At 48.4% G+C, this 14,742-nt stretch overlaps 2 protein-coding genes, 1 long non-coding RNA gene and 1 pseudogene across 4 annotated transcripts; 2 read left to right on the forward strand and 2 right to left on the reverse strand.

Annotated features, from left to right (window-relative positions):
- Positions 1-407: 407 nt before the first annotated feature.
- Positions 408-3,900, reverse strand: LOC112901476 (isocitrate dehydrogenase [NAD] regulatory subunit 1, mitochondrial-like). Of its 2 annotated transcripts, none has more exons than XM_025970402.1 (4): positions 3,219-3,900; positions 1,986-2,213; positions 1,241-1,319; positions 408-933 (listed from the first exon to the last, which is right to left on the reverse strand). In XM_025970402.1, exons 1-4 carry the CDS (start codon positions 3,756-3,758, stop codon positions 659-661), a joined length of 1,122 nt encoding a protein of 373 aa, XP_025826187.1. In that variant the 5' UTR covers positions 3,759-3,900; the 3' UTR covers positions 408-658. The 2 variants fall into 2 exon arrangements, with proteins under 2 accessions (XP_025826187.1, XP_025826186.1); XM_025970401.1 differs by having other exon boundaries at positions 1,986-2,225.
- A 405-nt stretch (positions 3,901-4,305) lies between these two features.
- On the reverse strand, positions 4,306-6,790 carry LOC112901643. The gene is made up of 3 exons (XR_003230332.1): positions 6,377-6,790; positions 5,089-5,155; positions 4,306-4,591 (listed from the first exon to the last, which is right to left on the reverse strand). It is a non-coding gene; the product is annotated as an uncharacterized LOC112901643 (long non-coding RNA).
- Positions 6,791-7,974: 1,184 nt separating this feature from the next.
- LOC112900741 lies at positions 7,975-8,588 on the forward strand (annotated as a pseudogene).
- A 715-nt stretch (positions 8,589-9,303) lies between these two features.
- Positions 9,304-13,027, forward strand: LOC112900301 (eukaryotic translation initiation factor 4B1-like). The gene is made up of 3 exons (XM_025969114.1): positions 9,304-10,533; positions 11,821-12,215; positions 12,709-13,027. Exons 1-3 carry the CDS (start codon positions 9,380-9,382, stop codon positions 12,714-12,716), a joined length of 1,557 nt encoding a protein of 518 aa, XP_025824899.1. The 5' UTR covers positions 9,304-9,379; the 3' UTR covers positions 12,717-13,027.
- Positions 13,028-14,742: the final 1,715 nt, after the last annotated feature.

The raw sequence follows: 14,742 nt of genomic DNA on the forward strand, positions 1-14,742 counted from the left end.
TGTAGGCCCGGCATGTGTGACCCGCGGCCCGCACTGTGCGCGGTGGGCCGAACGGGCCTGAACACCCTACCAATCACGGATGTGCTAGTGCAGGCCAACCTCTAGTGCAGCCAACCAAACAATTTCTCCGCGGGCCCAGAAGAAGCTACAGCAGCCAACCAAACACGGGCTCAATTGGCTTACCAAGCCTGGCTTCGGCTGGCCCTGCGCTATTCCTACCCAGGCTAGGAGAAGTGCAATCATCCAATCAACACCTATGTGCATTACCAGATGCAGAGATTAGGATCATGCTTATATTCCGTTACCAGAAAAAGAAGCCCTGGACCGCAGCAATCAGAGCGGCGCCACGTGCAGTTACGCAGTTTCACCATACCAAGGGCGGCCAAAAATCAACAAACACTCAAACAGGCAGAGAAAGATTAAATTATTTTGAGACTGTCATAGATTCACTTTGTAACTCAAGGTCTTTACCTTGCAGCACAGTATCAGCCTCGTGGGTTCCTTGATTATTTCTAAACAAATTCTGAAAAATGGATTCCTTTCGATCCCTCCGGATAAATGTGAATCTAAATCTATGTGAAGCAAAATAACACTCAGGAGTCAAGACTAGCCAACTAGTCCCCCGAAAGAATTAACATTTAAGTCATGCGCCTGGAATCTAATCCAGATTGGCAATCACCGCGTTGGTGACTTCCTGCGTGGTGCTGGTGCCGCCAAGATCCTTTGTTCTGTATGTGCCTTCTGCCACGACACGCTTCACCGCCGTCTCCAGCCGGTCAGCGAATGAAGGGAACTGCAAATGTCTCAGCATCATGGCAGATGATAGAAGCAGCGCGACAGGGTTTGCTTTCTTCTGCTCCATGATCTTCTCGTTTCCAACATTTCCCGCAGAAGCACCTTGCTCGAAGACGGCATAGTCCTGACCCACGTTACCTGGAACATAATGCAGCATCAAGGATTAGTAAACCTGAACACCAAACTCTGGCCCCAAGAAACTTAAAGCGAAAACAGGCTCCATGTGTGTCATGAACGGTTTGGTTTGTACACATTATAATATAAGCAGAAAGGGAGGCAAATGAAGCCCAAAGTATTATTTCCGTAACAATTTGCAACAAAGAAATCTATGAGAACTACAATAGTGAGGCAACAGCCAATATTATGGGTTTCCAAGAAATTTTTGGACACGTCCATTATTTGTATAATGGGGGTAAACACGATAAAGTATGAGGTGCAACCCTACCTCCAGGCATGATACCAGTCCCTCCAACAATACCTGCAGCTGTGTTGGCCACCAAATTGCCATAAAGGTTAGGTGTAACCTAGAATCAAAAGAAAATAAGTTAGAAACCTGCAGGTAATCCTAATCCATGGCATACTTAAAAGGAAATATCTCAGGAAATCAGGAAAACAGAAAAGAAATGGGATGACAAATTGACGAGCAGAAAGGCCAGGAATACTGGGCAGCTTTAAGCTTTCTATATTGCATCTAGCGTAGCTTAACAATGAAGTGCTTGCATCACTTAATACTGTAAAATTGTGACAAATAAACCATATAAATCCTCAAGAAACATGCGATTATAATTTCCATTTCTTAACAATAATGAGATTTCAATTACTACGATATATCTTCGATTTCTGATTTTACCGGTCCTTAAACAACTTATGGAGTATGGACATAGGTGAGAATTTAGGACAAACTTAAAGACACTTGCCAATAAATAAAACAAGAACAAAGAATTATTCTCTACACAAAAATACATATGCTTGCTCTTGAAAAGGTCAGGAATCATTCTTCTGGGAAAACTAAGCAGGCATTCATTTATAACTTCTCAAAAGTTTTATAATTTGGACATTGGAACCCCTACTTTGAAATCAACAATAAAAATAAAAGCTCAGTAGTAAACAAAAGGTAACTCCAAAGTCTGAAAAGAAAGCAATGTTCCAGATTGAATGGTAGAGAAGTGCTCAGACATTTAGATGCGTACCATGACATCAAATTGTTCAGGCTTTGAGACAAGTTGCATAGAGCAATTGTCAACAATCATTTCATCGTACTGAATACCAGGATACTTTGAAGCAACCTCACGGCAGGACTCCAAGAACAAACCATCAGCAAGCTTCATGATGTTTGCTTTATGCACTGCAGTGACTTTCTTTCGGTTGTTAAGGTAAGCGTACTCGAACGCATATTTTGCAATCCTCTCAGAGCAAAACTTTGTGATCACCTAGGAAATCCATTCAGTAAGAGTAATAATAGAGAAACAGGCTCAGATAAGAATTTAAAAGGAAAACATAATATGGGTGGATTTATTTCAACAGTATTTTCTTAATCAAAGTCTCAGAGAAGCTTATGTAAATAAATTAAGACAAAACTGCTTAAGCTGTAAAGGCTTAACTGAAAGCAAAAAAATTCAAGACAATTAAAATTGTGGACCATTGAGTGAGGGTAGCAACTTCAGCATATTTTCTAACAAGATATATTCATGTACCGGCAAGGTCCAAATCCATAATGCTGACCTCATGATATGTCACTCACTCACTCTACGGTTTGACCAGATAATGACAACTGTAGCTTTTCCATAAGTCCTGTAGTATAGGGTACATAATATACTTAATCATGAACTAAAGTAGCAGCTTTTTGAAGCTGAGTAAAAGGCAATTGCATAGTTTACCTAAATACTTACCAGGATAACAATGGTTTAGCCAGTGTATAATGATACAAAAATCTTAGCAATCTACATCTAAAGATATCCAATCAAAGTACACTTCAAACATTGAAAGAAAAAGAAGATACCAAAGACCATAATTTTTCAGATTAATCTTGCTGTTTCATGTGCTCAAACTAGCAATTGTACGACAGCTGCAACTGCAACCTTATGATGGCATGAATTGATCAGTTGAGCAAACAGTAAACTTAGCAATCACAAATTCAGATGAACTCAATTTCACGAAGATTGAGCCAAAATGTCCACTCTCATTGCAAATAAATCATGTGACTAATCAAATGGTACCATTTTTTTGATACAAGGAAGCTGTCCTCTCATTTATGAGAAAAACCACGATCTGCAAAATCTAGCAACTGTACGCCCCGTGCAAGTAAGGCCCCACGAATTTCATGATCGGAAAAATCACACAATTCAATCAACGCACGGTAGGCGGTAGCGATCCCCCAACCAAGTAACCAACACGGAGGTAAACGCGGGCAAAATTGACCGTACCTTGAGGCTCTCAACGACCCCGGGCACGACCTCATGCTCGAGCCCCGAGTACTCGCCCTCGGTGTTCTCCCTGATGACGACGATGTCAACGCCCTCGTGCCTGGTGGGCAGGCCGGGGAGGTTGGAGCAGTGGACGAGCGAGGCGTAGAGGTCGAGCTCCTTCCGGAGCTGCATGTTGAGGGAGGAAACCCCGCCGCCGACGGGCGTGGCGAGGCCGCCCTTGATGCAGACCTTGTTGCGGCGGATGGACTCGATGACGGCGGGCGGGACCGTGGGCATGTCGCCGCGGACCTCGTAGGTCTCGAAGTAGACGGGCGCGTGCATCGCCTCCATGACCTGCCGCACGGCGCCCGTGACGAGGGGCCCGATGCCGTCTCCCGGGATGAGCGTGACGGCGCGCGGGGTGCCGTCCCCGGGCCGTGGCATGTAGGTCACCGTGCGCCGCGCGAGGCCGCCGCCGTGGCCCGGGAGGGGCTCCGGCGCGGGCGGGGAGGCGGCTGCCACGAGGCGGCGCAGGAGCGGGGCGGATCGCCGCGCCATGGTCGGGGAGGAAGCGAGGGCGCCGGGGCCGCGCGGGCGGATGCGAATTGCGATCGCGGAGGCGGGCGGCGGGGGAGGGAAAGGGGAGGCGACCGGGAAGACGGGGAGAGAGGAAAAGGGAAGGTGGTGATGGATACGCGAGTTGTTTTCGCGGTTTAGCCCTCGGGTTGCTCGGTATTTGCCACTTAATTGACTTGATTCGGCTTATTTCCCAAGAATATTGGAAAGTCTCTGACAAGTGGGCCCATGCATAAAGAAATTTAAAGATATCCAAGAGAATTTCCTTTTTGCATTCCACAGTCGAAATGGTACACGATCTCCCATGCATAAATATGTGTTTCAGCGATGCCAGATTCCAGGCAGGATGGGTGGCCGTCGCCATCAAATTAACGTAGCATATTCTGAAATTTGTCCTAATTCACATATTCGGGTCAATTTCAGTTGGCCTTTCAGGCTTTCAGCAAGGAGAGCCGATCACAGCATGTCTCTATCGTGTGATCGTCAGTTGAAGCTAGCGAAGTTGGGCTCCCTTTGGTAGAGATCGGACTAATACAAAACTGGGAACGAATCTGCTTCAGTGAAGGATATGTCATATAATTCATAAAGGGAAATACGGTGTTGTATATTTCAGGCATCAAGATGACGGTTGCAAAATGATGTCCATCTTCTAATCACAAACACAACATCTCACAGGTTCTATGCTGGGTGCCAGGGTTCTGTCCTTGCATCCCTGAATCCTCGGCTCACAGAGGAGGAACAAAATGATAGCGCAAGCCTGCACACCTTTCTGCCTCATGACCTTTACGCATTATTATCTTCACAATCTATACAACCTGTCAAAAAAAAGAGAGGACCTGTCAAGTGTCAGACAAGATGAATAGAAGGGAATAGGTTACTGCAGCAACAAACACCTTGACAGTGTTACTGCTATTGTTTGCGTGAATATGCCATACAATTATTTGTCTTTTCTTGTGAAAGAGTTAGTCCTGTCTTGGAGACTACATGTGAAGCATGCTGCAGGGAATTTTGAAGCCCTCTTTTGGAGCATGTAAGTTTATCAGTTGCACCAGCATGGAATGATCTGTTTACTAGAAGATGCAGAAACGTGGTGATTTTTATGTAGTTCAAACAAGCAAAACAAGGAGAGATCAAGCATTGGCTGAGTGGTGGATTCTCTCGAATGATCTAACCAACTAATGGTGAAGCAGCACGCAGCTATCAAGCGAAAGAGTGAAAAGATGCAAGTAACCAAAACAGGAGGAGTATTTAGAAGAACAAATGAAACCTTCCACTTCCCAGAGGAAATAAAAGGGTAAAAGTCAGGACATACCTGCTGAGAACAATTTTTCCCTATTAGAACCCAGCGAATTGTTCCTCGGCAATGAACTTTGAGATTCCTGCAAAATATTATCAGCACAACAAATTATCAAAGATCAACTAAGAAAGGCAGTTACTACTGAACACGATGGCATGTGTGTGCAGAAGACAATCGTAGTTGATGTCAATACAACATATCTTGCAAAGCTCACGGTAACGAAACAAATTTGCATCAAGTAAAAATTGGTAAGATATATACAGTCAATCTAGATGCATCTATAGATGTGCCAACCAACAAACCTTTCTTGTCTTCCCTGATGTTCCAAAGCCCCGCTTCAAATTAAATTGGCAATGTAATCAAAGTCACTAGCAAAAATTAACAGCATATGACTTGACACGATGTGGTGGATTGACTATTCATGTGCAAACATGGGGATCAAATTGAAGGGTCTACTCCCAGTGAAGTTAGCTTGTACATGTTAACAGCAACTAAAACTCCGACTGATTATCAAGAAAAAGGTGCGCACCAATTTACTTTGACTTTTGAGTTTTGACAACTTAAACCATCACAATCATGACACAGAACACTTTTGTCTCCATGAAAGGACCATTCTCTTATAAAAGGTCATTGGTAGATGTCATAATACTAACTGTTTCCAGCTGACTTAGCCATCTCAGTATTGAAGAGTAGATCTCAGCCTATCAGGCCATAAGCGCACCTAAATGGGTCCTGCCTAGCAGATGTCACATAAGGCCTCAGGACGTAGTAATAGATGCCAACCAAATCGTGTTTTTCTGGGTTTGTTATTGGAGTAAGAAATTCTGTATTGCTGATTATGAAGCCAAGAAAAAGCCATATACTCTGCAACAAAATGAACTTATATTCTACTATGTCCTATTGACACACATGCCTACATATTCACATTTACAAATGCAGTGCTGTTTAAAAAATTATGAGCAGTTAGCTCAAATAAGAAGTACAAACTTCTCTGGGGAGTAAATCCTAAGTTTCAGGAGCCAAAACAAATATGCAGAAGGAAACTGATTTCACACTTTCAGTAAAACACCGCTCAGTCTTTATACCCTGCAGCCAACAATGTCACATGCGCAATCAGGCCTTAGCAATCAAAATGATAAGAGTCCAATCTTCTTCAATTCCCAACTATAGTATCTAAGTTTTCCCCCCAAAATGTCATTACCTGACTTATCTAGCAAATGCATTTGTCACACAATGAAACAACGCAGAACGTCACATAGACATTTCAAGCACAAATCGCAGAAATTCGCAAACGAATCAGCACCTGCTGGTGCACGTTGCTCTCCTCCACCAGCCTTGCAATCCCCTCCGGTCCCCTCAGCATCCCGGTATGCATCTCCTCCATCTCGGCTGCTTGCACGGCCGCGGAGGTCACGGGCCCCCTCCACACTCGTCATCCCAAACCCGTCCACCGCCCGATCCACTGCCTTCTCCTCTCCAATGCAGTAGCACCCCGCGGGCGGCAGCGGCGGAAACGGCGGGACCGGAGACTCGCCGCGAGCGCGAAGGCAACGTACCGGTCCCGGAATCCGCGCCTACGCCTCGCGGCGTTCCGTTCCGAGGCCGTGGGAGAGGGGGCTGCTGGAGAGAGGGAGAATTCGGGTACGAATACCCGGCCAAGCACACGCCGCACGAGAACTTCCCGGTCAGCCTCCGCTCCAACCCACACGGCCGGCGAACGGAGGAGCCATGGCTTAGGAGAAGAGAGATACCAGCCATATGTCCTGATACATGAGGGCTAATATGCAAAAATACAAACTCATCCAGGGGGTAATGTGCAAACATTGGATCGCGACTAATAATCGCGATCTGATACGGGGTTATATGAAAAAAATAATCTCCTGTTATTTTCATATAACCTCCCGTATTGGATCGCGACTGTTAATCACGATAAAAAAGATCTATGCAAATTATTTCCGAACTATTTTCACATAACCTTCTATATTGGATCGCGACTATCAAGTGAAAATAAGCAGGGACTATTGTTTAAAGAAGATCAGCTTACTCGACAGCGGCGTCGGCGGCGCTCCGTTGGCGGCGTCGGCAGAGGCCGGGACGCTGGCATCGTCGACGACTCGACGTTGAAGGATGACGTGGGCGGGGCCGGCGGGCGCGCGGCGCAGCCGAATAGGGTACCGTCGCAGTCGCCGTAGGCGGCCACGCAGCAGCCAAGGATCGCCGCGAGGGTCGCGCCGGAGAGGGAGAGCTTCGCGGCGGGGGCGGCCAGGGGCCCAGGGCCATTGCTGAGCCGGGAACTGTGCGAAGCTTCTGTAACCGCTGGTCAGGGAAGCGGCGGACAGCGGACAGAGGGAGGAGAAGAGCCAGGCCTGGGCTTGCATTTCTGAAGTGTTTAGGGCCCGTCCATTCCCGCCGGATGGCCTATGGGTAGAGCGGGCCAAGATAGATGGACTCGGCCCAAGTACCATGCGTCGGCCGCCCCTGCCCTCGGCTCATCTTCATCAGAGGCATGTCACCCTAGCTCGCAAGTGGCATAGCCGTTTACTCGGTCTCAAGCAGTGACGTAGACTTTGCTAAACTAATACCAGCGACCGCAGCGGCGTACAAATCGTGCTTTAATTTCGAGCGAGTGCTGGCATGCATATTCCAAGATTGTGTTAAGCCCCGGCCGGAACAATCGCGGCAACCAGCATGCATGTGAAGGAAAAGGGAACCATGCGAACACGAGAATTCGTGTGCCCTTCCGGCGATAAGGAAAGCCCTATGAGAACAAGCAGCTCACGCAGCGTGGAACTTGATGTTTCCACACACACCGATCGAGGTCAGGTCAACTGTACAGAGTGGCTGTTCAGGGCATCAGTAGTCAACCGTGCATGCATGCACATGCATGTCTGGGGCCATCCGATGATCTATAGACTGCCTACCAACATTACATTCCAATCCAAGGTACTTCCTCAGAGCGGGAAGCGCGCGCTCGGGCTCGTCATGACCCTGTCGGCGTCCGCCGTCTACGCGCTGATCCTGTCCCTCTTCGAGCTCACTTTCGAGAAGGTGATCAGGGCGCGGACGCTGCGGTGGGTGCTGACGCTGCAGATCTGCACGAACGCGGGCGCCTCGGCGGTGCCGGTGGCGGCGCTGTTCGCGTCGGGGGAGTGGAGGAAGATCCCGGGGGAAGCGACAGCGTTCGAGCACGGGACGGCGTCGTACGCGGCGACGCTGGAGGGCATCGCGGTGGGGTGGGAGGCGGCGACGCTGGGCGCGGTGCGGTTGATCGCGAGGGTGTCCTCGCTGTTCGCGAACGTGACGGGCACGCTGGCGCTGCCGCTCGTGCCGGTGTTCGCGGTGGCGATGTTCGGGGACAGGATGACGGGAGTCAAGCCGTCAAGGTGCTGGCGATGCTCATGGCGGTGTGGGGGTTCCTCTCTTACGTCCACCAGCACTACCTCGATGATCGTCGCGCGGCTAAGCGAATGAGAAGCCAAGCACAAGTTGTGCCGACTCTCGATGACGTGGCCTAGCAAGGCCGCGGCACTTTCTTTTTTTTTTCACACATTCAATAGTTTATCATCACGTTTAAACCCGAATTTTGCTCTTGAAATTTTTCCATCTCCTTCGCTCATGTTGCGCATGGACCATTCCATCCTCACTCTCTTGCTATCTCTGACACAATCCGCCACGCACCGATTACCTATCGCCAATTCACCATGGTCGATTGCGAACTTGTAATCCACCTACAAAGCCGAACTCCACCGCTAGTCGCGCCCCGTCCGAGGGTTTTCGTTGGAGAGACATCCCACCCGCACGACGCTCGAGGACACACGCCTTCCCACGTGCCCGCCACCCGCCACACACCCCGCATGTCTCTTCGGGAAAACGGAAAATCACATGTTCACGGCTACCAAAATGAACTGATCCCGTTAAATTTCTAACGGTAAAAACGTCGGTAAATTTCTAACGGTAAAACGTCGGTAAATTTCTAACGGTAAAACGTCGGCTGACACAGCTAGCCTAGCGAGCCTATATATTATTCCATTTGGCACGCGGCCCTTGGGCCATCCCGTGGCACGGGTATTTGGCCCGGCCCAGGCATGGCCATAGTCATGCACGATTAAGCCGGCCCTGGCCAGGCACGATGGGCCGGCACGGCCCAGGAAAGACGCGAGGCCCGGCAGGCCCGCGCAGTCCTCTGATATAAAACAGGCGACGCTCGGCCGCTGCCCGCGTCCCGCAAAACCCTATCTCGTTCTTCCGCCTGTCCGCCTCCGCCGCCGCCTTCGCCTCGCCTCTCGCAACGGCGGCATCAGCAGCCATGGCCAAGGCCTGGGGCGGCGTCGGCGCGTGGGCGCTGGACGCCGAGCGCGCCGAGGAGGAGGAGCACGAGCGCGCCGCGGCCTTACCGGCGCCCGAGCCCGCCGGCGGCGCCGCCAGCTTCCCCAGCCTCGCGGAGGCGGCCGCCGCGGGCGGGGGCAAGTCCAAGAAAAAGAACAAGGGCACCACCCTGTCGCTCTCCGAGTTCACCACCTACGGCGCGGTCGCGGCCCAGCGCCGCGCTGCGCCCGTGGAGCCCAGGGGCCTCACCCCGGAGGAGATGATGATGCTTCCCTCGGGGCCCCGGGAGCGCTCCGCCGAGGAGCTCGACCGCTCCCGCGGCTTCCGCTCCTACGGCGGCGGCCCCGGGGGAGGCGAGCGCCGCGGGTTCGACGACGAGGGCCGCCGCGGGCCGGGCAGGAGCTCGGATCTCGACATGCCCTCCCGCGCCGACGAGGCGGACGACTGGGGGGCCACTAAGAAGTTCACCCCGGCTGCCACCGACTCTGGCCGCCGCGATAGGTTCGGCGGGCCATCCCCGCTCGGCCGCGCGGATGACATTGACGACTGGTCGCGCGACAAGAAGCCGCTCCCGTCGCGCTACCCCAGCCTCGGTTCTGGTGGTGGCGGTGGCGGATTCCGCAGCTCGTCGGGCTTCCGCGACTCATTCCGCGACTCATCAGCTTCCTCTGATTCCGACCGTTGGGTCCGTGGAGCCACCCTTACGCCACACAACGGCGAGGGGGCGGGGGAGAGGCCGCGCATCGTTCTCGATCCTCCTAAACGTGATCCTGCAGCTACATCTACGCCACCTGCCGAGGTGGCACGCGACCGGCCAAGCCCATTTGGGGCTGCAAGGCCCCGGGAGGATGTGCTGACCGAGAAGGGAGTGGATTGGAGGAAATTCGAGAGTGGGATTGAGCAGAAGACCGGCCAGCCTACCAGCTCGCACTCCAGCAAGGAAAATGGTGCCCATTCCTCCCGCCCTCGGAGCCCTGGATCGCAGGTTTCAGCAGTTGGGAGTGAGGGAGCACCCAGGGCACGGCCAAAGGTTAACCCGTTCGGTGATGCCAAGCCAAGGGAAGTTGTTTTGCAGGAGAAAGGGAAGGATTGGAGGAAGATTGACCTTGAGCTGGAGCATCGTGCTGTAAATAGGTATGATGTCTGGAACTGTCACTCAATTATGCATTGCATTTCTAGTGCTTGTATCAATGCATTGCTGATTACTGACATAAGTTATAAAGCTGCAACCTCACTTGAAACCTCAATTTTGTAATGAAGCATTTGCATACACCATATCTTTTACCTGTGGTATTTGGCAAGGCTGCTTTGCTAAAACTGAAACTTGTAATGGCAGCGCTTGCCTATGATGCATCTTTCACCTGTGGTATTTGACAAGTCTGCTTTGCTAAAACTGACCATTACCTAGTATTTTCCAAACACAACTAAGTCCTGATTTTGTTATAGAACTCTGGTGCTTATTACATCCAGAAACAATCTCCTCGAAACCCTGCCCCATACTTGACATGCCTACACAGCTTGCATGTTCATGCCTTTGTATAATTTTGTTGCCATTAGAAAGGAACAATGCTTTTTTGCTTTTTAGATAGATGGAATACACATAAGCACTACGTTGCCTCTACATCCATGATGTATTAGGCTGCATAGCTCTACTTTGATAATCTGCTAACCAATACTTATATGATTTTATGTGGCTTGTTCCCGTGGGTAATACAACTCTTCTGCAGTTGTAATTTCACACATTGCCTGTTTGCGTAATTGAACTTTTGCAGTTATTAGTCGGGGCTTTTCTTTGTCCATCAGGCCCTGTTTAGATTGCCCAAATATTGAACTTTTGCTGTTATTAGTTGGAGCTCGTCTTCCAGTATGCCCTGTTTATATTGCCCAAATCCCTGCCCATTCCATGTGGGTACTTGAGATTTGGGGCATCTAAGCAAACACTAAAGTGTTTGTGTTGACTGCTGATATTTTATTACTTTTGAACAGACGTTTATTCTACTTTAATTTCAATAAGAGCCCATTTTTGTCCACGTTATCGTGTTACCATTAACCGAAAAGAATGCAAACTTCTGCATTTTCTCCTTTGATATTGTATTGTAGAGATACCAAATGATGGTGATATGTGTCTTCTTGAACTCTGATAACATACTGTTGGTTTCCTATGGGTTTATCTACTCTGTGGTCATGAAGGTTTGATGTCTAAACTGCTGATTCCAATTTTCTTTTGGGAAATAAGAATTTAATTATTCAGTTCAGTTGCAGCTTCAATCCACCCTGAATTCCAGTGAAGAATTAACTGTGTTGGTACTTTATCATGTGAAACGCATACTTGTGCTGATTCGTTTTCTCTGAAAACATTTCCATTTAGTTTCGTTGTGCTGTATTCCTCTGATTTGAATTTTTTCGCATCTTACTTTTCAGGCCACAGTCAGATGAAGAAAGAACTTTGAAAGAAGAAATCAACCTTATGAAGGTGGATCTGAAAGGAATCGAGGGAAAGATAAGTGATGGTTCTGACCAAGCCTCGGTAGATGCAAAAAAATTGTCTGAGAAGATATCGCAGTTGGAAAGTAAACTTGAGCAGCTTACAAGGGAGTTGGATGACAAGATTCGATTTGGGCAAAGACCGCGTTCTGGTGCAGGCAGGGTTACAGCACTTCCACCAACTAGTTTAGCAGAGGAACCAGAAGCTACAGTTGTGGACAGACCGCGTTCTCCTGTGGTGGTATGGAACCACACTAAAGGCTGGAAGAAAGATGGGGATTTCAAGGAAGCAGAGAAAGGGCCTCTTTTGGTGCAAGCAGAAGTTCAGATAGGTTTGTGCATTTTGCTTCCTAAACTTGATCTTGCGTGCTTTCATGAACCCTTATATTTTGTTCAGATTTTTTTTTTAAGAAAGTAGCATGGGTAAGTTTGAACACTTGTGCTTTGATGGTTCAGCATGATATAGTTTTCCATGCCTTTTGTCTTATTTTACTTCCCATTGTATTTACTTTTTTTCTGATACCAAAATGTATACAGTGATTTTGTTATATGATTAATGTAGAAAGGTGAATTTTTAAGTGTGCTAGGTATGCAATTAGTCTATTAACCATGATAGGCACAATAATCCATCTGATACTGTGGCCTGGAGTCCAGTGTGAGTGTGCTAGTTCCTGCATGACTACCTCTTTTTACTGTATTCTGTAGGTCTCCACATATAAGGCTGTGCTATTTAGATGCAATTTAGTCATCTTTGTTCTCTCAAGCATTTAAAGCATGCATTGCTGCCATTGGTTCTCATCCAACTCTTCATCATTTTTCGTCCAGGCCAGTGATGAGGCAGAGATGGTAAATTGGGACTCCAGGCTTCTGGTAATTGTTAGGGAAACTTGTGGTTCCAAGTCCCTTTTTTGTTTTGAAAAGGATGCGCAAAATAAGTAATTTTGTGTTCCGTCATTTTTGGTCGGTCTAGAAGATTGGAGAGGATGGAGATAACTCCTCATAAAGTTATTGATTGTCACCTCTGTATGCTGTAGGATGTTTTCCATTTCCCTTTTTTGAATCTTCCATGTCAAAACAATACCTGTCAACTTGCGATACTAACTGTTATTCATGCCTACTGAATTCGATCAGCCTTTTGTCTCTAGTTGTTCATTTGATCCTGGTGGAATGCAGACCTTGAATTGGATCTTTTGTACAAACACTTGTGTTAGAATATCTTCTTTATGCATTAGTTTTTTTACCAGCATCTGTGTATATTGCGGCATGAGCTATGATCCTGTCCTTTCATGTAACATCTCAGCCTTGTGATGTCATGACGGGCTTTGCACATGCTCGATCTTGTATTAGCAGGCTATCATCGCTTCAGTGACAAGGCAGAGATGGCTTGGAACATCATGTGGAGCTTTGCATCAGTTGTGTACGTAACATCATGCATGTGTCCCAAATTCTTGACCGACATTGTTGTTTCAAGGAATGGTACTCGAACGTAGATTCAAAGGGAGCATGTTTGGATCCTCCATCTAATACATCCAGCTAAATTTTAGCTGGGGTGTTTGGATTCTCTGATTCTCTAGCTAATAGATCCAGCTAAAATTTAGCTAAGTTTACTCGATGGTCTTTTAGCTTGGCTGTTTGGATCCTCGCAGTTAAATTTAGCCAGCTAAAGTTGGTGGGTCCTAAGACAAATGAAACATTAGTAATGAGGCAGAGTAATTTCTCGGACGTTCTGTCTGTCCAGATACGGGGACCATGGGTCCGTGAAGAGACCCACAACAGAAACGTTCCGAAGTAGTAGGACCGTCAACCCCAGTGCCGTTCAACAGCCGGCGGACGGGGCGGTGACCACGGCTGCGACGGATAGGTCAGGGGTTGAACAGTGTCTCGTCTACCGACCGGGTGGACGGTATTTCATTTACCGTCCAAGATTGAGAACGAGGCGCGCTTGCAGGAGCTGCAGAGTGGAGGTGGGGAGCGCGCTGCCGGAGAGGGAGGAGATGATGGCCATGGAGGAGCCGCCCTTCAATTCTGACGACGGGACGAGGCAAGGTTCCATCAGAGGCGCTGCTCTGAATGCCGATGCTTCCGCGGCCACGCCGGCGTGGACTTGGCAACCTCTACGATGTCGAGGCAAGGAGGCTTTGCAAGTGCGAATTGCTGAATGATGTGCACGCGACGCCAGATTCAGACGACCCTGTTGCAGTCCGTACACATCTGCAGGTAATTAATCAGAGGAAGAAGATAGGTTCAGTATAAGCTGCAAGTCGTGCTGCTTCGTCTTGACGGCACTGTGCTCCTATTGCACTTGAAAGTTTTTTTTTTTTGAACGGTGTTCCACTTGAAAGTTGAAACACTGCTGATGGCTGATTCCTTGTGGTGCCGTGCGTACTTGACGACTTCCATCCTGACAGCAACTGTTCTTTGTCTTTTGGCTTCCTTTTGCTGCGCTTTGATTCTGCGCTGATCGCTGATGATCTTCTGCTGATAAGAGTATGAACAAGAGAGCTGCGATGGTCACGGGAGGACTGATCAACACTAGTCACTGGAAGAGGAAAATGCACTACGTTGATCAGGGAACTTAAGGAAAAGGGGCAACCACGAAATATACATGCATATCTAAAGTTGAATCAGATGCTAATCCTCGTTTTTAGCTACATCTTCAGAGAGTTTCTGACCTGAACGTCTTCAGAGAGTACCCTCTCCTTTGCAGTACCACAAAGCAACAGGCAGATGCAGAGGCATTAATTCAGAGCTCAGATTCAGAAAGTTCATCAGAATTTACTCAAAGATTCGGTGCTCAGCACACCAAGATGATGCAAAAAAAGCAGATCTTTATGTTCTGATTCTTATTATGTCAATCAG

The sequence above is a fragment of the Panicum hallii genome, chromosome 7, assembly GCF_002211085.1.
Source record: "Panicum hallii strain FIL2 chromosome 7, PHallii_v3.1, whole genome shotgun sequence".
NCBI classification, from domain to species: domain Eukaryota; kingdom Viridiplantae; phylum Streptophyta; class Magnoliopsida; order Poales; family Poaceae; genus Panicum; species Panicum hallii.

Excerpts from the sequence above, each read along its gene's own strand:
- LOC112900301 (XM_025969114.1), top strand. The coding sequence starts at position 9,380 with ATGGCCAAGGCCTGGGGCGGCGTCGGCGCGTGGGCGCTGGACGCCGAG. Across the intron at positions 10,534-11,820 it reads GAGCATCGTGCTGTAAATAG|GCCACAGTCAGATGAAGAAA; the intron begins GTATGATGTCTG and ends CTTACTTTTCAG.
- LOC112901476 (XM_025970401.1), bottom strand. The coding sequence starts at position 3,758 with ATGGCGCGGCGATCCGCCCCGCTCCTGCGCCGCCTCGTGGCAGCCGCC. Across the intron at positions 2,226-3,218 it reads GGGTCGTTGAGAGCCTCAAG|GTGATCACAAAGTTTTGCTC; the intron begins GTACGGTCAATT and ends TGGATTTCCTAG. Across the intron at positions 934-1,240 it reads GACTGGTATCATGCCTGGAG|GTAACGTGGGTCAGGACTAT; the intron begins GTAGGGTTGCAC and ends ATTATGTTCCAG.